Source organism: Diaporthe batatas (genome assembly GCF_019321695.1).
Source record: "Diaporthe batatas strain CRI 302-4 chromosome Unknown Contig00007, whole genome shotgun sequence".
NCBI classification, from domain to species: domain Eukaryota; kingdom Fungi; phylum Ascomycota; class Sordariomycetes; order Diaporthales; family Diaporthaceae; genus Diaporthe; species Diaporthe batatas.
In genome coordinates, this window is record NW_025408554.1 from 178,214 (window position 1) to 198,721 (window position 20,508).

A 20,508-nucleotide genomic window follows, 5' to 3' on the forward strand; every position below is an offset into this window, starting at 1 on the left:
TTACACAACTTCTTCTGCTACAAAGTAAATCCTTGGCTGGCGGGGTTGTGTCAGTCGCGGAGGATGCAAGTTTGAAGCGGAACTTTCGACACACGCATATCGCCGGTTTTCTGTCGAAACCCTTACAGCCTGCTTCGAAGTACCCGGCAGCACAGATACAGCCCTAACGATGTGTAGGTGATGAGACACCAGTAATGTAAAGGAAAGGGTTCTACAGTGTGAATAACTGCCTACTGTTGCATGTCATAGTGGACATGTTGGTCTGCTTGTACAGTACCTCTTGAAAGTTGTGCGGTCTCATTTGGTTACTTACCTAGGTACTTTAGCTAGAGATGAGAGCCTTGAAAGCGTCCCCACTTTCGGTGCGCTATAGTTGCAACCAATCACGTTGTTGGCGTTGGGATAAGAGGCAACTAACCAACGCCATTTGCAAGTGCTGACCATGGATCAATCCTTCCACCATTCCATTCCCCTTCACGCTCATCTGTTTCCTCGTTATATTCGAGGAAGAGCCATCCAACCACGTACTGTCCTGTGCCTGCACAGTAGAGACTTAAGCCAAGTGGAGGAGATATCATGGCCAATATAAGCCCGTCTGCCTTTTTGGCTGCAGCAATTGCTGCGCTGTTCATTTTCCTCGCGAGACTCAACGCCAATCGCCAACATGTTCGAAAGCTGCAAGCAGCCAACGCCGTGGGTCCACACCGAGCCTTCGCCGAGAGCTTCGACCTGAGGCTGAACCTTGCTAATCTTGAATTTGAAGCCAATGCCAACGTATCACCCTGTCTTCGGCCACTTCATCGCGCTGAAAGAGTGCATCCAAGCCCTCCCGCGAAACTCGACGATACACCTTGTCGTCCAGTTAATGGCTAGACAGTTCCCTGAAGGGATCTTCTACCTCAACTTGTGGCCTTTCAACTCAACTCTCATGGTAGTTACCGATCCCTTCGTGGCGTCACAGGTTGAGAATGCTTTTCTCGATAAGCCCGAGGCCATGTGTAGCACCCTGGAAGTCATTAACGGTGGTCCATCGCTGATGACAATGCACGGGGCAACATGGAAGAAGTGGCGCGGTCTCTTCAATCAGGGATTTGCCCCCGGTTATATTACGGGACTTGCTCCCGCCATGGCTGAGGAGGTCGCTGTCTTCTGTGACTTGCTTCGAAAGCTTGCGGGCCAGGATCAGGTATTTCCATTGGAAGAATATACATTGCGGCTGACATTCGACATCATCGGTCGGGCGACGCTGTAAGTTGAGCTGCTCTTATGCTGCTCTCGTCTCACTGGAAGTCGTCGGCTAACTTTGACTGTGTTAGAGATGCACGACTCCGTTACCAGACGCAAGGTAGTGCGCTCGCCGAATGCCTTCGGAGACAGGTTTTGTGGACACCTTTCGCCACGACTTACAACCCATTCCGCCGCTGGTTGACCATACGTCCATTCATCCAGAAATACAATAGCTATCGGATGAACCGGTATCTTGATGTGGAAATTGAGAAGCGCTTTAAAGAGCGTGCTCTGGCGGGGTCGATGTCGTCGCCGTCCAAGTCAGTCATTTCTCTGGCGATGGAAAAAGAATTGGGTGCGGGACAGATGTCAGAGAAAACCTTCAAAGAAGTTGTGAAGCCACAGCTCCGCATGTTCCTCTTTGCCGGTCACGACACAACGAGTAGCACGCTGCTGTACTGTTACCTGTTGCTCTCCCGCCACCCCGAGGTCCTCGCCATGGTCCGCGCTGAGCATGACAAAGTGTTTGGCCCAGATTTCTCAACTGAACATTGCTCCAGTATGATCGCTAGCGATCCGACGCTCCTCAACGAGATACCTTACACATTGGCTGTCACCAAAGAGGTCCTTCGCATATTCCCCCCTGCAGCAAGCCTGCGCGAGGGCCGTCCGGATCTTATCCTCACAGATGAGCAGGGGCGACAGTACCCGACTGAAGGCTGTCATATATGGACGCTCAGTCTCGTGATGCACCACCGCCCTGATGTCTTCATAAGACCTGAGGAATTCATACCCGAACGCTGGCTCGCCAGTCCCGGGGATCCGCTTTACCCGAAGAAGGGCTCCTGGAGGGCCTTTGAATGGGGCGCCCGCGCATGCATTGGCCAGACGCTTGCGCAGTTGGAACTCCGGGTTGTGCTTGTCATGACGGCAAGAATGTTTGATATCACTCCTGCATACGACGAGTGGGACCGGATGCATCCTCGGACAGGCATGAAGACGGCAAATGGGGAACGCGTTTACCAGGCCGAGCTTGGAGGCGGAGGAGCTCATCCAGCTGATGGATTTCCAGTCAGAATTGCGCTGCGCAAGTAGCATAGTGATGGCGTCAAAAGGCTTTTTGCCAGCATCTCGGTGGTTAGAGATGGTTGCGCTAGCTGCCTACATGTGTGGCTCGACTTCCCGAGCAAGAAAATGCTTAACTAAATGCCAGCCTGACGAGAAATGCATATGTCATTTACATTCTGAATTTGGGGTAATCACTTTAGGCAGGCGGAGGGGGGAAAATGAACTCATGGTCATCGCTTTGGCTGCGAACCGTCTACCTAGTAGGTAAACTCAGTCGAGTCCGGTTTCACCTGATGGTTGACAACGGAGCTCCCCCAAGCTCGCATCCGACCTCTCCATCGTCATTTATAAATACTGCCGGATACCGCATACCAAACATTTCCAATTGTTAGCACACACGCTTTCTACTTGATCCAAAGAGAATTATTGTCACCAAACGATTCCAAGGACAGACTTTACGCACCAACATCATGAGTGGAAAAACAGATCTCAAAGACCTCCCAGAAGTCTACTGCAAAGCCTGGGCTTCAAGGGACCCGACAGAGCTCCTTGCACTCTTCTCCAAGGACTCTTTCATGACAGACCACGGCGCGCAGATCCACGTTCCCTTTCCATACCTTGAACGCCACCACAAGCACTGGAATGGGGCCCACGACAACTTTGAGGTCTGGCTGGACAAGCAGTATCCCGTCTACTGGGCCGAGCTCGATGACCAAGGGAATGGGTACTGCAGCTTCAGGACGGTCAACAAGGGCGTGTTTGTCAACGACCTGGGACGGCGCAAGGCTACCGGATTGCCATTCCAGTACTCAGGCGTCATCGACTTGAAGTTGAGGGAAGGCAAGATCGTGCAGGCTGACGAGTGGTTGAGGGTGCCTTTCGAGGACAGCGTGTCGCCGGACAAGTATATTACTATCTCGGAGGAGAGTCTGAAGGGCGTTATGAGGAAAGATCTCCACAAGTCGGAATGAACGTTGTCAGCATGCATTTGTGTTGCCATTTTCGAAGTGTTTACTACCGAGGCTGTCTCATGTACATAGCTGTTGTGTCACCGGACGCAGACTGCAATAATCCTTCAATCCTCTTCCGCAAGGCTGGTTGATTGTTATGCCCTCAAACATTTGAGTGGTTTCGTTTTTAATCCCCATACATGTAAAATGTATGTGGCGCCTTCATACAGTGGTAAACGCTCAAGACCCAGCGTTTGAAATACCTAAAGCCGACCCAAGCAAAACGGGAGCTCATGAATTGCTACTCATTTCACCAGTTTTTCACCATCGAAATCTCCCCCAGGCCATTTTCCCCCTGCTCCTTCTTCCTTCCCCGTTGAAATTTACTATGACTGCACAGCTAGTCAAGGATAACTGCGGCTGATCCATTACACAGTCATTACATCGTCTTCTTCATGGCTAGATCTTGAGTACCTAGGTAGGTACTGGCCTGATATGCCTGGGGCCAAAGCATGTCACATAATAGCTTGGTAACCAACAATTGGGTAACGGCAGTTCAAGATAAGCTCTGGGTGATTCGGTACCACAGATATCGTTCTCATAATAAGCAAACGAAGGTGGGGACTGCAGGTCGGGTACGCTACAGGCTCCCCGGATTCATCAGTCCCACCAATACGGCGCTGATTAGCGGCCGCCACAGCCAGACTTGGAGCCTGGGCGGCAGAGGCAAGACCGACTTCCGGACCCCAGGCACCGACGCCTGTTGCAAGCGAAATACCTGGCCAAATCCAAACTGTGGGTGCCCCAAGTGATAAGACCTCCGATATCACGGAGCCGCGACCGATCCAAAAAAGATAACAGCAGCCCGGGCCGGCAAAGGGCTTATCCTTGGATCATGGCGGCTCCTGAAAGGTTTTCTCTCGTGTATTCCCCCGTGCTTTGGCTAAATAAACGCCGGGAACCTGAACCCACGTACGAGCCACTGGCGAGTGAAGACGACGACGAGCCGTCGCAGCCCCCAGACATGATGGTCAGCCAGCCGGGCCGCAGCCACAACGGTGAGGATGCCAATCCCCTGGCCAAGCAGGTTCTCCGCAAAATCGACATGAGGTTGATCCCGCTGCTATTCGTGACTTATGGGCTCAACTTCATGGACAAGACGATCTTGTCGAGTGCCTCAGTGTTCGGGTTAAAAAAAGACACGGTGCGTCCACTGGCTCTTCATACCAGTAATTGCGCCTGGCTGCGTTGTCGGCACTCAACTGACATCGGCCTACAGAATCTCGAGGGAGAAGACTACAGCTGGGTGTCCTCAGTCTTCTATTTCGGCTACTTCGCCTGGACATATCCCACCACACTGCTCATAGCCCGTCTCCCCGTTGCGCGGTACATGACAGCCAACACGCTATTCTGGGGCGTCGTCGTCGGCATAACTGCAGCTTGCTCCAATTACGGCGGATTGCTGGCCGTCCGTTTCCTGCTCGGTGTCGCGGAAGCAACCATCACGCCGGCATTCATGTTCATCACTACTTCATGGTACACCCGTGACGAAATCCCGTTCCGGACTGGCATCTGGTTCTCAGGTAATTCCATCGGCGGCATGATAGCGTCTATCTTCGCCTTCGGCGTAGGACATATCGACGACTCTGTCGGCCCATGGCGGTGGATGTTCATCATCCTAGGAGTGGCCACTTTCCTCTGGGGCTTCATCCTGTGGCTCGCCCTTCCTGACAGCATCTCCACCGCCAAGTTCCTGTCCGAGGAGGAGAAGCAGTTCGCGACGGACAGGATCATCGTCGCTGGGACAGGCCGCACGGAGAAGACAGCCTGGAACTGGTCCCAGGTGCAGGAGTGCTTGATTGACCCCAAGACGTGGTTCATCCTGGCCCTCGAGCTGACGACGCAGATCCCCAACGGCGGGACCCAGAACTTCGCCAACCTGGTTATCAAATCTTTCGGCTTCACGAGTCTTCAAAGTACACTGATCAACATCCCATACTCGCTCATCTCAGGCGGTGTCATCATGTTCACCGGCTGGTTGGCGGGGCGCTTCCGGCAGGCCAACTGCCTGCTCGTCGCCTGTGTCGTGCTCCCGTGCATCACTGGCTCCGCCCTCATCTACTCGCGCGAGCGCGTCTCGAGCGGTGTCCAGTTATTCGGCTACTTCTTGCTCTCGACAGGCCCGTCGGCCATGCCCCTCGCGCTGTCGCTCGTACAGGCAAACTATCGCGGTGTGACTAAGAAGATGACCATGACGTCGCTTCTCTTCCTCGGCTACTGTGCTGGTAACATCGCGGGCCCACACTTCTTCAAGTCTTCTGAGGCGCCAACTTATAACACCGCCTTCAAGACTATCATGATCTGCTACGCCCTGGTCGTCGCGCTAGCACTTGGCCTGCGGACTTATCTGTCTTGGGAGAATGCGAGGAGAACAAGGCGAGAGGGTTTCGAGGGGAGTGCTGGTTCCGCTGGAGCAGTGGGTGGTGGTAAGGTTGTGGACATCGCTGGTGATGCAAATGCTGTGAATGAGGTTGAGCTGAGGAGTGAAGACTACGAAGATGTCACAGACTGGCAGACGCCTGGGTTCAGATATCGCCTCTGAGCTTTTAGCACAAGCCGAGGATCTCAGAGGACTCATGGTTATACTAGTAGTATGGATATACTAGTAGTATGGACCATGTGTGCCTTTGGTTCTTTTTGCATCGTGAGATAGACCAAAATCCGGTATTTTGCATTAGAAACAACAATACTTCAAGCTCATACCCCATCTTTCCTATTGGGTCTAATAATAATATCTGTTTACAACTATAACAACACCCACGTATGCTCAACTGAATGAGCCCACTGAGACAAAATTCGCAACATCGTAACTAATACTTGGGCGTCGGGAAAGGACTCCAAAGGACACTTAACCAATTACAAAAAAGTGGCTAGCCTTTTACATGAACAACAATCTTTCCCTTGGTTCTTCCTTCCCTCAGCTTTCTGTAAGCTTCTTTCACTTGATCAAACGGAAATGTAGAGTCAATGACTGCTCGCGCCTTCCCCTCCACCATCCACTGTGCAATTTGCTCGAAGAACTTCGGGTCGTTCTTCTGCTGCACAAAGTAGAATCCCGAGCGCATCTGCTTGAACAGGGTGGAGAAGGTGCCTGTGACCGACATACCCGGACCGACACCAACCGAAACGAATGTGCCCCCGGGTTTCAGATACTGTTGACTGTTGTCATACAGCTCTGTGGTGTTGCCGACGTTATCGACCACCAGATCGAAGATTTTCCCTCGGGCCTTGAGGCCCGCCACCACGTCTGTTTTCCTATAGTCGATCACCTCGTCGGCACCAAGCCCCCGACAAAGCTCGACGTTTGCAGTCGAGCACGTCGTGACGACCTCGGCACCCAAGGCCTTGGCAAACTGTATGGCCCAGGTCCCCGTCCCACCACTTCCGCCGTTGATGAAGACCTTCGCGCCTGGTTGGAGGGTGCTAGGCATAATTGACTGGTAACCCGTGGTGGCAGCTGTGCCTACCGCCGCCGCGTCGTCCGGGCTGATCCCCTCTGGCAATGGTATGACGTTCGCCGAGGAGATGATGCAATATTGGCTGAGGGTACCCCTCTGATTGCTCATAGCATAGCCGCCGAAAATGAGCTGACCCTCTGCGAAGGAGGTGTTTGATGGATGTTTGCCGACAACGCGGCCGCAGAGGTCCATTCCAGGAGTCGCGGGGCGCGCTATCAGGAGGCGGCCGAAGAGTGGCGCCTCTGGGATCTTGTAGTCGACTGGATTAAGCGAGGCGCTGATGACTTCGACGAGGAGCTCGTCCTTGGCCAAGGAAGCAACGTCCGGAACGGGGGCGTCGTCTTTGAGGGTCAAGCAGTCTTCTAGGTTGCCTTGGATGGCAGAGTATTGCCAGGTTCTCATAACTTTCGCCATTGTTGCGATTATCTTTTTTTTATTTTGCGTGTCTGTGTGCCTGCAAAATCCAAACCACAACGGTGCAGTGGGCCAGAAGTAGACCTAGATGGGGCGGGAAAGGGGATTATGAACTCAGTCAACACCACGGCTTGACTGTAGATGTGGGGCAGAGGTTCGTGTTCGGGTGCTAGTCCAGCGAAAGTTTCCGGCATTGTCCCGATCCCGACATATGCATTAAGTTTACTCTGAGATACTGCTGGTAAGTCTCCGAAGACAAAGATGGATTCTATTTCCACTCAAATGAGTTTATGCGAGAAGTTTGATCCTGTTTTCGCAGCCAGACCTGAACGAAATAGAGTCCCTCAATTGGGGACTCCAACATAAACATGTGCATCCGCTAACCGTTCTACTGACGCTTCCAATTCCCAATGGACGGATCCCGCGAGGCAATACTACACTCTGCGCAGCAATTGGCATGGTTTAAAGTTATCGAATCATACTTGTAGCCCTTGCTTCTCGATCCAAGGTGGTATTCGCCCTTTGACTAGGCACGGAAGACAAGATCTCACTTGTTGGGAGTATTATCATGGGTCCGGTGGAACGTGGTGCGCCCGTTGAACTCAGGGCCGAGCACAGACCCCAACGTAGCTGATCCGAAAAGGATATTGATACAAAATCGCCGCAAGAAGGACTGTCAAAAAATGTGCAATTCGAAGCTTAAGGTGAAGCCAGAAGATAAACGGACGCAAACCTAGAGGCAGCCGGTTCTGGGGCTCAGGTGGATTTACCAGCAGTGTCGGCTTTCACTTCATATCGGATGTGCGGTTTGCAGAGCGATATGGAATTTCTGGATGTTCATGAATATTGAATGATTCACAAACTGTATATCAGATGGACTGACATGCAGGGCATTCTCCCCTGTCCTTTCCCCCTACTTCTTTTCAGAAGGAGAACAAAACAAGAGGGGAGGGGAGGTCTTGGAGATGATGAGGAAATGGACGGAACTATGATTCATCATACTAGTATACATGTGTCTAGACTCTATTGCGCTCATCTTAGCTTCAGCTATGTGCATGCCTCAAGTCCACGTAAAATCATTAATCAATATATGTACAGCATCTCAAACCAGCGGATCGTAACAAAAGTAATACTACAGTAATATCAACACGAAGGTAAAAGTCATGCGCCGTCTACACGTAGACGTAGCAGAAGTCGTTAGCAGAGGCGTCGAGCAGCTCGCCGAGCAGGTGGGTCCTGCCCTCAGCGATGAAGCCCAGCTCCTGGACATCCTGAGCGGTGCCGTTCCCGAACGGCGCTGTCATGTTCGCCATCGTCAAGGGGCCGTTGACAGCACTCGTCCAGTCGGCGATGCGGGTCTCCGGGTCCTGCATCTGCCACAGCCACCAGACGCGGTCGATCTCGGCGTGGTGCAGGTAGAAGGCCGGGTCGCCGGGGCTCACGAACACGTCGCGGCCGGGGTCGCCGCCGATGGAGAAGTGGCCGCCGCCGTGGACGCCGAGCTCCGGGTACCGCGGGTCGCCCTGCATCATCAGCTCGAAGGAGTAGATGTCCTGGGGCTCGCGCAGCAGGGAGAGGACGCTGGAGGAGTTGGCGAAGCGCTGGTTGGCGTAGTCCGTCAGGCTGCGCTTGAGGCAGCGGGGGTTGTGCTTGTAGGGGAAGCTTGAGTTGTCGGTGGCGCCGTTGAGGGTCGCCAGGCCGCTGGGGCCCAGGTTGACGGTGTAGTTGACAAAGGGGCCCGAGGTGACACACCCGCCGCCGGTACCGGGGGGCAGGTTTACTATGGCGGCGCCGAACTGGGCGTTGATGACGACCTTGTCATCCGCCGTGTAGTTCAGCGGGGCGCCGTCGCCGCTCAGCGAGGTTGCGCTGCCGTCGAAGAGAGGGCTGTTGGCGAGCCCTTCCTCGGCGGTGCGCGCCCAGTCCCAGTAAGGGAGGGTGCCCTCGTACCCGCACTCGTTGCGCAGGGCCTGCTCATGCTCCCAGATGAACCAGCGGTGCCAGCCAAGGAAGTTGGCGGTCTGGTGGATGGTGAATGTCTGATTGATGTGCTAGTGCGTACGAAGAAGGTCAGCAAGAGCGCGCGCTTCTCTATTGGAGGCACATTGTCCCGGTTATATGTGAGACCATGCTGTCAGGGAAGGCTATTCATGCATACCGTCACAATCCAGTCGTCGAAACGTGTCTTGGCACCTTCGGCAAGGTTGGATGGCGTCTTGGCTTCCTTGCTCTGCAGGCACAGAACAGCATCCGTGTATGCCACGCGCTCTTCAGGGTTCAGATTGTGCCTGCATGTGTCTCGTTAACTCTAAATTTTTCTTATTCCAGGATCGACGGGGTCGATCCAGATGTCTGGTACCAAACACTCCTTTGCCCCTGTTCCCTGCCGAGGCTGGAAACCGAGGTTGAGAAACTTACCATGACTTCCGAACTGAGATCTTATCAGCCGTGCACGTGGAGTTGGCAGCCAACCGAGACAGAGCAACGCTGTGTGCGTGCTCGCCAAAGTCCTCGATCGAAGCGTTGAAACGGCCGAAGCCCACATCCTGTCTCTTAACGAGAACAGGCCCGGCCTGTGAGGCACCAGCCAGGGCCAGGGCCGCGCCAAAGGTCTTCATGGTGAAGTGCATCTCAAAAGAGTCTGTCTGCAAAACGAGGGACTGGGCCGTGCTTGACTGGGCTGCTAGAGAAACGAAGGCGAGGCCGGGTGGGAACGGGGTGAGGAGCAGGCCATGATGAAGACATCGTGCGCATCACTGCCCTCGCTTTTATATTGAATGACATACACCGTGGACTCTCCACTGGCAGGATATCCGGTCCCCACAGGCGCTGACGCTCTCTATATCCACGACGGCCAAGTCATTTAGATCAACTGACTAGATGTCTATATTTGCAGGTTTGTTTGGGGTGCTGGGCAATGCAGGGACAACGGCCCTATATTGGGAGCAGCCAGGAGAGACCCTACTAAGTTTGCATGCTCCTCTGAGTCGTGCGCGCGGCGAAACATGCGAAACATTGTGTATCTTATAGAAACTAGGAGCTCCACAAGCGGCACACAAAGCTTGGCACATTTGCTCGGGTCAGGGTCAGGGGCAAGCCATTTGTTCGGCGAGTCGGCCTCCTTCCGAGGCTGGAAGGGCCGACAGGAGGTCACTGGCTCATTGAGATCGCCACGCTCTGCTCCGCCGCCTGTGTCGTGTACTGGGCGGGAGACGCTTCGGAATAGGCCCCGACTGGGGGGTACTGTCCCGACTGCCTTGCCGGAGCATTCGGGGACTAAGATCTGGGCAAGCCAGATTTTCCCCGATTGTAAGCTCGTGTCAAGATCAACCTAGCAGCGGGTGTGGGTATTCCCTCTTCTTAATCATGGGATGCAGACGCGTCCGACTCTCGGGAGGAAGGCGTGCGGCGGACGAATAGTGACTGCAGTGCGCCAGAGGTAGGACGGGGTTGGCTGTTGCATCCGGATCCGAAGAATATGCACCGCTTCCTCGGCGGCACCGGCACCGGCCATACGCAACGGTCCCTTGAGTTGGCCACTGACGTCTTTGTCGCACAAGATAGCATGGACGTCGGACCACCAGTCCCTAGCGTTCCACAGCCCTACGATGGTTGGATGGTTCACACGTCCCAAGGTCGATGTAGTTGATAACCGGGTGGGCAGGAAGCTTGTTCTAGCCAAGAGGGCTAGTACCACACGTGTGATTGACAAAAAAGAGGAGAAAAAGCTAGTGCATGGCGTCTTGGTTCGGTCGATATAAACAACAGTGACACGCATAAAGACACACGCCTTGCGGTACTGGTATCTCCAGGGCGCGCTGTATCTCATGCTCCCGGTTTGCCACTTGAACGGTCTCGCATATTGTATCCACAACCGCCAATCCCTTCCATGCATGCACCCCATATATTTCCGCTTCATTCCTGGGAACAACAGCGTCCCTGATCCCTAAACCAAAGGCAGAAGACTTCTTTTTCGTCTTTTTGGTTTGCGATGTGTTTTGTCTTTGCCTCACTCCCCTCTTCCCCTTTTCTTCGCTCGATAGGTGATATCTCGTAAAGATGAAAAGACCAAATTAAGGGTATGTCCGTAAGTGAAAAGACTTCAGTCGTCATATATGCAGCCAGGTCGCTTTGAAATCATCGCGGTATAACGTTCGTAATTCTTATAGCAGGGGGTCTGTTGAGGCAGCACCTAGCCCATCTTGACGTCAACTCCAGCAAATGGAACAGTCTGTGGCTGCTGTTGCTGCTGGGGTTGATTGTGCTCATCCCCAGGACGCTTCTCTGGCTGTTGCTCTCCCCTCCTCTTCTTGCCGAGTCGGTCACACCACTCCTCGGCGCTGACAATTGTGCCATCGAGCACGCCGCTCACCTGTGCCATCATGTCCAGCCCCTCCTTGGCCAGGACTAGCACCCGCTGGGCCCCATCTCGGACCTCCTGCTCCTTACCCTCCTCGGAAGATGAGGCCTGGTTACTGTTGGCATTGCTGCCCGACTCTTGTGTTGCAATGCGAAACCGCTGTGGCAGCGAGGTGAGGTGTCTCCGAACTAGCGCTCGTGCGTTGTCCGGGAGAGCGCCGCCTGCGTACTTGGACACAGTCTCAATAACACCTTGCAGGGTCTTGAGAACTTCTGACCGCAGGGCATCGATCCGTGCCCCGATTTCGCGCCGAGCCTGCTCGTCGTCCCGTACCACCGACGTGCCGGCCGCGTCGGTCATTGCGTGGTCCTCGAGTTGAGGATGGCTTTCATACCTGTCTAATGCGTCTTTCAGAGCGCTGATCACCCTGCCGATGTGGTCGTTGGCCCATCGCAACCAACCCAGACAGTACTTGAGGCTGCGCAGGCTTTCCTCGCTCATCGCAATGCTGAGGCCAGACGTCGACATGATGAGCCGAGATTGCCACGCCGTTGGGGTCGTAGACGACGGTCTTGAACCTGTCCGTTCTGACTTGTCATTTTGCACTGTGCCTGCATCTTCCGTATATGCCGGGCTCCGGGCGTCGTCGTATGCTGGCAGTGTGTCGACGGTGCTCATGGAGAGCCTTCGGTCCTTGGTGGTGAAGCCGTAAGGATCCATTTGCCCTTGCGCATCTGCACCGTTCGCGGAGTCACGCCGCGGGGCAGAGGTTGAGTTGCCCCTGCTGCCCACCTTCCGCCGCTTGTGGCTTTTCTCGCCGCTCTCAAGGTCAGACGACGACTGGTGGCGCCCCTTTCCGCGGAAGAACCACCTCACGCCACCTTCGATACCCGTGAGGTGAAGACCCGACCCGACGACGCCCTCGATATAATCAACAGGTGTTTTTATGAACCCAGGAGAGAAGTTCTTGGTCGTGTTGTAGGCAGAAACGGTGCCCTCGATTGGTTTCGCGAGCACGGAGCCCGACGTCATGACAAGCGATAAGAGCGGCTCGGGAGGGCCAGGAGTGCCAAACATATTCGAGGGCGAGTTGGGCATGGGTGTATTCTTGTTCTGGGGAGAAGAGACGAAATCTTGAGGCACGGCTTGTTAGAGATAGGATTCCTACCGAGAGGTTGGGGAAGATGGGACGAATGTTGATGCACTCACCAGCCTTCAGATCCCCAAGGGCTTCCGCTGCCATTCGCACGTCCGGATCGTCCAGACTGACACTGCTTGCTCGGCCTCCTACGGGCTCCGGGCTCAAGGGCCCCCTCGTGCCACTGCTCAAGCTATCGAGATCCATCTTGGCGGGCGAGCCACCCGACTGCGCATTATTCCCTGTGTAGTACACCGAATATGGGTTCCCCGAGGGCCACGGCCGAGATCGCGCGGGAGGCGAGAATGACGTGTCGCTCCCCCCTGTCGATGATGAGAATCTGAGGGAAGCAGACGTGGGCGGGCCGGTCAGGTAGGCCAGCGAGGGCAGAGAGTTCACGCCGTGGTCGCTGGTAGGATTTAACTGAAGGGGTGCGAGCTCGTTGGAAGGCGCCTGGGGGAAGTCCAAGGTCGCCGGGTCGTGATTCTGCTGTGCGAAAGCGTACGATGGCGGCGAGTAGGCCGGTAGTTGGCTTGGAGGTCGGGGAGACAAGGAGGAAGACTTGGAATGGCGGGTAGGATGGTGATTACTGCTGTCGGTGGCGCCTGGGGGGTAGAATGGGCTTGCGCTGGGGTTCGTGTAGGGCGGAGAGAGCGTCAAGGAGGAGGAATGCGCTTTATCGGGGGTCGGCTGCAATTGCTGAAGCGACTTGTGGAATATTGGGTCTGTGGCGCCATGCGATGGGTTGCCGTTGCCGATTCCGTTAAAGTCAAAATCAACCGGCGGTGGGAGCCGCATGTGATCTTGACTCCGCGCCTGGGTGGTCTGGCCCTGCTGAGTGTGGGCTTGAGCCTGACCTTGAGGCTGGTGGTGAAGAGAGGGTTGTTGGTGTTGCTGCTGCTGCTGCTGCTCCATTTGCATTTCCATTTGCATTTCCATTTTGGCCGCCTCTTGGATCGCCCGTGCTTCAGCTGGTGCGGGCAGTTGCAACGAAGCAGCCGAGCCCAGCGAAATGCGAGGTCGGGCCCGTTGATTCAGGTTAGGCCAGGAACAGTCCGCCAAGAGGGGGTTTTCTGGTCACGACTAAGTCGTCATTTCAAGATGACAGGCGCGCTCGGTCAGGATGGACGGGACCGAGGCAGCGCAATGCACTGACTCGAGGATTGCCTAGGTCGACGAACAATGTACTGTGTAGGAGCAGAGCAAAGACCTGACGGGGTCAGACCAGGTCAGACCAGCGTGGTGAGGAGGATATAGTGCGTGCACGTAGTGTGACAGTGGGGAGACGGCGAGAACAAACTGACCGAGGGGGGAGATGGCTTGCAGCAGAGGCAGCAGATGCAGCAGATGCAGGGCACACCGCACGCACACACACGCACAGCAGTCGGCCTAAAAAGTAAAGGTCAGGCAAGACACGCACCAGACAGGGCCCAGGAGGCAAGGGAAGGATTTCTGGAGATAGCCGGGCCCAAAAAAGGTCCAGAGGGGTTTGTCAGGAGAGGCCTGGGACTGGGAAGACTGGGAAGACTGGCAGACTGGTGGTGCCCTGCCTTCCTTCCTCCCACGAGGAGCCGATGCCGAGCAAGGCGAGCAAGGTTATGCTGGGCAGGGGGGGTCTGTACGGAGCCGAGGAACCCAACCATGTGCTGGAGTTAGTTCGACGCTCGACGCTCGACGCTTATTACGTACTATAGGATTACCACAGGACTTGCAAGGGGAAGGAGGGAGAAGGCAGAGTTTATTTCCGTGGCAATGGCTCGACGTATTTCCCAGGTCGCGGGTTGATCAGGAAATATATGTCAAGGCTTATTATAATGTTTGAGCAGCAGTCAGCAACCTATGTCTGTTCCTCGTCGGCGTCGCAGTTTGACATCAAGGAGACTAGTTGATCAGTCGATCAGTATGGAGTAGGTCCATCCATCCTGCCATCATGTGAGCGGCCGCGGCAGTCTGCCTCTGCTGCTTTTCTGATCGCCCTCTCTCCCTGCCCAGGCCCTTCCAAGGCCAATTGATGCGACACGCCCCTGCAGAGTGGGCTGAAGACAAAACACTTCAGTCGACTCTTCCCTGGTTCCCCACACTAGACTACAGATGGACGACAGAAAAAAGAGACGGGATGCAATAGTTCCTCCTCCCAGCCCGCCAGCCAGCCAGCCAGCACCGTCATTTCCAATTTCCGACTGGGTACTGGGTGGGGTTTCGTTTTCTTCTCAGCGACTCACCGTTGGCATGGCTGCCATGGCACTCATGGAGGGCCCAGCTTTGGCACCTGCTTTTCTCCTCCTCCTGCCCTGACAAGACGCTGCAGGCAAACAGCACCAGCAAGCGCATGACGATTTCCAGAATTTTTTTCCTTTCCCTCTTAGGACCGAGGCTTTGCCGACATAGCCCCACGGTGAATGACCAGCATCTGTCCCAATTCCACGAGCCCGTGACTTGTCCTGTGCCCGCAAGCACATGGTACTACACAAGCGCAATCACATGCTTGCTGCTGGAGTTTATTATTACACGTCGCACAAGGATTGTGCACGGAACGGAACGGATATCTCCAACTCTGTGTTCGCATTGACGGTGCAAATCCAGAGCCTAGAGCCTGGCAAAAAGCAATAGATACACCAGAAAATCCCGACGGCTGCTACGTTGTCCCTGCGTGGCGACAAAGTCGGAGCCCTTGCCTTACCGCAGGGGGGGGGGGGAGAAAGGGACGATGGATTGGACGTGATTGTTGCGACGGGAGGGCTGGATGAGGGCTGAGGGAGGGTTTGGGGGGCGAGGTGGAATGGACTGGCAGCCACGCACATGTCAGCACATGTCCCGCCGGGGGTGGGAAGAGGGGGCTTTCCCCAGGCTGTGGTGGCTGACCTGGTACATGCAGACCCCCCTCTCTCCATCCTCCGAAACAAAAGACCGGCACCCTGGCCTGCGGTGGCAGCAAAAGTGAATCCTTCCAGAGCCAAAAGTGGCCCGCCCCTCTGTCATCACATGCTCATCGGGAGCCGCCCGTCAAGGACGACCCTGTCTCACCGGCTGCAGAGCTTATTGGGTGCGCCCTGTTGGCTCCTGAACCGAATCGGAGGGCCCCTTGCCGACTTGCATATGATTTTGCAGGCGTGTCACAAGCAATTCTTCTCTGGTGTCCTTCTCGACCCCCCTCCAACTCCACCTGCTGGGACGGTTGGGGCTTGGGACCACTCGGGCTGAACTTCGGCTCCGGGGTCTGAACCAGAGCCTGGGTCACCAAGATCTGGAGCTTTGAACACAGCATCTGTCGAGATTGCGTGCCCGTTGCTCACGCACGCACCCGCGCCCATGCTCGTGTCGCGACCTGCCAGCTGCCAGAGCTTGTCCAATGGCCTCCGCCCCTAGGGCAGTGGGCAGCTTGTGATGGTTGGGCACGCCGTTGCTGCGAACAGACTGCGGAGCTAACAGTGCGCTCATATTCGGCCTACTGCACTCCGCAAAGTACTACTGCATCGGGCGCTGGGTTCGGACTGCTGGCAGACGGGCTGGTAGCCGGGGATTGGGAACCCCACGATGACGCCTGAAACATGGTTCATGTGATGTGCTAGATGCCCATTGTCCCAGCTAGGCGGGCCACCCAGCAGGCTAAATGCAAAAGGCGACCCTTTGCACGTCAATCTCGCTGCACTTGGGCCCAGGTTCGGGTTCGGTGGCGCTCAAGCAAGAGGCAGGAGAAGCTTGACGGGCTGACGACAGACTGGCAGACTGGCAGCACTGGTCAACTCTTGCCCGTCCCATCATCATCTTCCCTCTTTGGCACTCGGGTCGGCCCAGTCTGGGAAATAGATCTACTTGCGTGTGACGGGTGACCCGTGACCACAGGAGAAGATGCTGTGCGACGCAACGGCGAGAGAACATCGTCATCAGCCAACAGCCTGTGCAGCACTTCACCGCCTGCCTGGCACCAACCACGCGAACTGCACTGTCACCCAAGCCCAGCCCCAGCCCAGCCCAGCCTAGCCCACCCTATTCTCTCGGGCCGCTCGCTTGTTCGTTGAGCCGGAGTGCTGCAACGCTGCTGCTGCTCTGCTGCTGCTGCCAGTCTTATGCCTCAGGCCGCAGCTACTCAGTCCCAGCGTGTTGGAGACGTGAGGTGAAAATGTTCGGTGCCTCTGACACCGCCCAAACCACGGTAGTAATTTATGTTTGGGCAGTTCTTAATGGCACCGCAGGAAATCCATCCTTCTCCGCCCCCATAATCGCAGAATTCACCAACGTCGGCACAGTTGATATCGAACAAGACGCCCGAATCTGGCGTGTCGCAATGTGATGGGCTGCACTGTCAAGAGGGGGCGTTGAGAAAGGAAGAGGAAGCAAGTCCAAGGAAACGGGCAGCCAAAATTTCTTTTTGATGTCTCCCACTCCCCACTGCTGGGAGAAATGTGGCACGTGCGTCACGGAACGGTCGCTCCTTCCTCCGACCCGCCAGCTTCCTTGGCCCGTGCACCATCGAGGTGAGGCTAGACGTGGACAGTTGTCTGGACTGGACCTCCTTGGACCGTGCCTGGCTGCAAGTCGTCCCGTCCCCTGAGAGAAGGCTTGGCTGGCCTTGCCTAGAGGTCCGTACCAAGCAAGCTAGCTTTCGCGATATCGATCTTGAAATCCACTCGCAATCAACATTGGCACCAGTGTCCATCGCCATTGACGACAGGTCCCGAGCTTGCTGCTTTCAGTTTCAGACCTGCGACCACCTGTTCAGATCTCCTATGCACCGCATGAAATAGGCCTCGGTAGCAGCCTGCTCTTCCTGGCCAGCGCGCCGTTTCCATTGCTGCATCTCGTGCCCCTCCCTCTCCCTGCCTTGTCCGACGTCCGTCTCGACGACAAACGCCCCAACACCCTCGACAACACCAACGCCAGCTTCCATCATGGCTTCTGCCATTTTCTTCCTCGACTTGAAGGGCAAGGTCCGTTCAGAAGAGCCTCGGTACTTGTCCTGAGTCAATGTCTTGGAGCTGATAGCCATGCCTCGCAGACCCTCCTCGCCCGCAACTACAGAGGAGATATCCCCATGTCCGCCGTGGAGAAGTTCCCTGTCCTGCTCAGCGAAGCCGAAGAGGAGTCATCAGCAGTACCGCCCTGCTTCTCGCATGAGGGAATCAACGTATGCTGCCGCCACTTGTCATCTGCTAGCTGTCCCCCAACATGCGACTGACCGCTATCCATGCTTCGTAGTACCTCTACATCCGCCACAACAACCTCTACCTCCTCGCACTGACAAAACGAAACACGAACGCCGCCGAGATACTCCTATTCCTTCACAAGCTCGTCGATGTCTTCACGGAGTACTTCAAGGCCCTGGAGGAGGAGTCGATCCGCGACAACTTCGTCATCATATACGAGCTCCTCGACGAGATGATGGACTTCGGCTATCCTCAGACGACTGAGTCCAAGATTCTCCAAGAATACATCACCCAAGAATCCCACAAGCTGGAGATACAAGCACGACCGCCCATTGCCGTTACGAACGCCGTGTCATGGAGATCCGAAGGAATCCGGTACCGCAAGAACGAGGTGTTCCTCGACGTCGTCGAGAGCCTCAACCTCCTCGTCTCCGCTAACGGCAACGTGCTGCGCTCCGAGATTCTTGGCGCCATCAAGATGAAGTGTTACCTGTCCGGCATGCCTGAACTGCGATTGGGGCTCAACGACAAGGTCATGTTCGAGACAACAGGTCGGACCACGCGAGGCAAGGCAATCGAGATGGAGGACGTCAAATTCCACCAGTGCGTCCGGCTATCACGATTTGAGAACGACCGCACCATCTCCTTTATACCACCGGACGGCGAATTCGAGCTCATGTCCTACCGCCTCAACACCCAGGTCAAGCCTCTGATCTGGGTCGAGTGTGTGGTCGAAAGTCACTCGGGAAGCCGTGTAGAATACATGGTCAAGACACGAGCACAGTTCAAGCGACGCAGCACAGCAAACAACGTCGAGATCATTGTGCCTGTGCCAGAAGATGCCGACTCGCCGCGGTTCCGAACAAATATCGGCAGTGTACACTACGCGCCAGAACAGGCCGCCATCGTCTGGAAGATCAAGCAGTTCGGAGGCGCTAAGGAATTCCTCATGCGGGCGGAGCTAGGCCTCCCAAGCGTGCGTGGTGATGACGAGCACGGTGGTGGAATGACAGGTGGCTTCGGAGGAAGTATGGGTGGTGTGGGGGGACCAGGCAAGGGTGCGAAGAGGCCGATCCAGGTCAAGTTTGAGATACCCTACTTCACGACGAGTGGAATCCAAGTGCGCTATCTGAAGATCACGGAACCAAAGGTCAGGACCCCCAGTAAGCCGTCTGGTCTCAGGACCCAGCTAACCAGGCTAATAGCTTCAATACCCGTCCTTGCCATGGGTCAGATACATCACACAATCTGGTGACATCGCGGTGAGGTTGCCGGATGTCGTTTAGAGGATATTTGAAGTTGTTTCGCAAACCTCTCACACAAACATTGAGGAGCACTGGGTTGAGGGCTCCAGCTTGTATTACACAACAAGCAAGCCGGATCATCACACTCTGTCCTGGCAGTCGGTATAGAATCCCTCCTCAGTTAATACGGCTGGTCATGTCCACGTACTCGGTCGGTACCGCCGAATGTGGATGGACTTTTCGGGCAGATATCCGGACGGGGTATTCTGCTTGTGGGAAGCAACATCGTTCAAGCCCAGTCAAGAGGACAGCGTTTTGTTGAGACATAAAACACTTTAGCATGGACACAAATTACGATGATGAATTTGGAGCCACTGTGCGAGACCATTCATGAAAATGCACTTTAGAAATTTTAAGAACCACGATTTACTGCTCCGGGGCAGTCATTTGATTCAGTCCCTGGCTTCTCCAGGACAAAAGTTCTTTCAATGGTAATTTCAGCGGGCCCGAGTCACCATTGTTCCGTTCATGCTGAGCCTGTGCCTGCCAAAGGGCCGTCCTGCTGGGGTTCTCTCTTCCGAACTGTCCTTTCAACTCTATCTTATGGTTAATTGCCAAATCCAGCAAAGAAGCAATGCGCTGAGGCGGCAGATAGCATGCTAGGTTGGGGGTCTCACAGGCCAGCTGGCGCTTGAGAGCCGTTGGTAAATTTGCAGACTTCTCGTATTATCCCACAGCAACCAGTGATATTCGCAAGTCCGGTCTGGGAATTCCCACGCGCAAGGACATTATCTGGCTCCATTTTCGCATACCAGCCAAATCCAGCCATCTTACAGCACAGTCATGCGCCTGACCGCTAGTAAGCCTTGTAAAGCTCGGACAATCTCGAAGACTTGTTCTAGTCGGAGACCAACGGTCATGGGTAGCGTTTGTTTGACCTTCTTGCGAAGCATGTGAATGTTTATGACGTTCTAAACACCGTCGTAACGTGGTTTCGGGAGCGGTATAACTTCCGTTTGGAAGGAGTAAGCCGTAACCCATGTTCACCAACTGTTTACGTCAGTTGACAACCGTTCCTTCTCTTCTAAACGGCTTATCTACGGTTCAAAATTGATGAACGGTTTATTCTTATCGCGGTTTATTTGTCCGGGCGGTTGAAGTACCGCTGGGTGAAAGGAGAGCAATATCTACCGTGTGAACTGGAGGAGCGGTAATACTTTTCCGCTTACAGGATTCAAAACGTGCACATACCGTACAATTGTGGTTTAAAGACTTCACCCGTGTTGACCGTTACTTAGAAGTCATGAACAACGTGCGTTGCTCGCAATAAATCACTCCGCAGGCTTTCTACCTCCAGATGACCACGCATTGATGAAAATTCGATAGGCTTCGTGAGTAATAACCCCTACCCCGGGATGTCGTAGGATATCGGCCTTTTCATCACA

The 20,508-nt window shown here is 54.9% G+C and overlaps 7 protein-coding genes across 7 annotated transcripts; 4 read left to right on the forward strand and 3 right to left on the reverse strand.

Moving 5' to 3' along the window:
• The first annotated feature begins 495 nt into the window (after nt 1-495).
• Nucleotides 496-2,504, forward strand: KVR01_006535 (uncharacterized protein). Its single transcript, XM_044788255.1, has 3 exons — nt 496-693; nt 764-1,248; nt 1,317-2,504. The coding sequence occupies exons 1-3, from the start codon at nt 577-579 to the stop codon at nt 2,320-2,322; spliced, it is 1,608 nt and encodes a 535-aa protein (XP_044643966.1). The 5' UTR covers nt 496-576; the 3' UTR covers nt 2,323-2,504.
• Nucleotides 2,505-2,765: 261 nt separating this feature from the next.
• Nucleotides 2,766-3,266, forward strand: KVR01_006829 (uncharacterized protein; the record flags this gene model as incomplete). The annotated part of the gene is made up of 1 exon (XM_044792340.1): nt 2,766-3,266. The coding sequence occupies one exon, from the start codon at nt 2,766-2,768 to the stop codon at nt 3,264-3,266; it is 501 nt and encodes a 166-aa protein (XP_044644260.1).
• A 798-nt stretch (nt 3,267-4,064) lies between these two features.
• KVR01_007075 (uncharacterized protein) lies at nt 4,065-5,937 on the forward strand. Its single transcript, XM_044789216.1, has 2 exons — nt 4,065-4,449; nt 4,525-5,937. The coding sequence occupies exons 1-2, from the start codon at nt 4,141-4,143 to the stop codon at nt 5,845-5,847; spliced, it is 1,632 nt and encodes a 543-aa protein (XP_044644506.1). The 5' UTR covers nt 4,065-4,140; the 3' UTR covers nt 5,848-5,937.
• Nucleotides 5,938-6,175: 238 nt separating this feature from the next.
• On the reverse strand, nt 6,176-7,177 carry KVR01_006963 (uncharacterized protein; the record flags this gene model as incomplete). The annotated part of the gene is made up of 1 exon (XM_044781851.1): nt 6,176-7,177. The coding sequence occupies one exon, from the start codon at nt 7,175-7,177 to the stop codon at nt 6,176-6,178; it is 1,002 nt and encodes a 333-aa protein (XP_044644394.1).
• Nucleotides 7,178-8,349: 1,172 nt separating this feature from the next.
• Nucleotides 8,350-9,807, reverse strand: KVR01_006954 (uncharacterized protein; the record flags this gene model as incomplete). Its single annotated transcript, XM_044785538.1, has 3 exons — nt 8,350-9,228; nt 9,336-9,465; nt 9,596-9,807. The coding sequence occupies 3 exons, from the start codon at nt 9,805-9,807 to the stop codon at nt 8,350-8,352; spliced, it is 1,221 nt and encodes a 406-aa protein (XP_044644385.1).
• A 1,562-nt stretch (nt 9,808-11,369) lies between these two features.
• Nucleotides 11,370-13,614, reverse strand: KVR01_006667 (uncharacterized protein; the record flags this gene model as incomplete). Its single annotated transcript, XM_044785750.1, has 2 exons — nt 11,370-12,670; nt 12,747-13,614. 2 exons carry the CDS (start codon nt 13,612-13,614, stop codon nt 11,370-11,372), a joined length of 2,169 nt encoding a protein of 722 aa, XP_044644098.1.
• A 3,539-nt stretch (nt 13,615-17,153) lies between these two features.
• On the forward strand, nt 17,154-19,860 carry KVR01_007091 (uncharacterized protein). Its single transcript, XM_044789222.1, has 4 exons — nt 17,154-17,603; nt 17,672-17,800; nt 17,872-18,969; nt 19,025-19,860. Exons 1-4 carry the CDS (start codon nt 17,565-17,567, stop codon nt 19,103-19,105), a joined length of 1,347 nt encoding a protein of 448 aa, XP_044644522.1. The 5' UTR covers nt 17,154-17,564; the 3' UTR covers nt 19,106-19,860.
• The last annotated feature ends 648 nt before the right edge of the window (nt 19,861-20,508 follow it).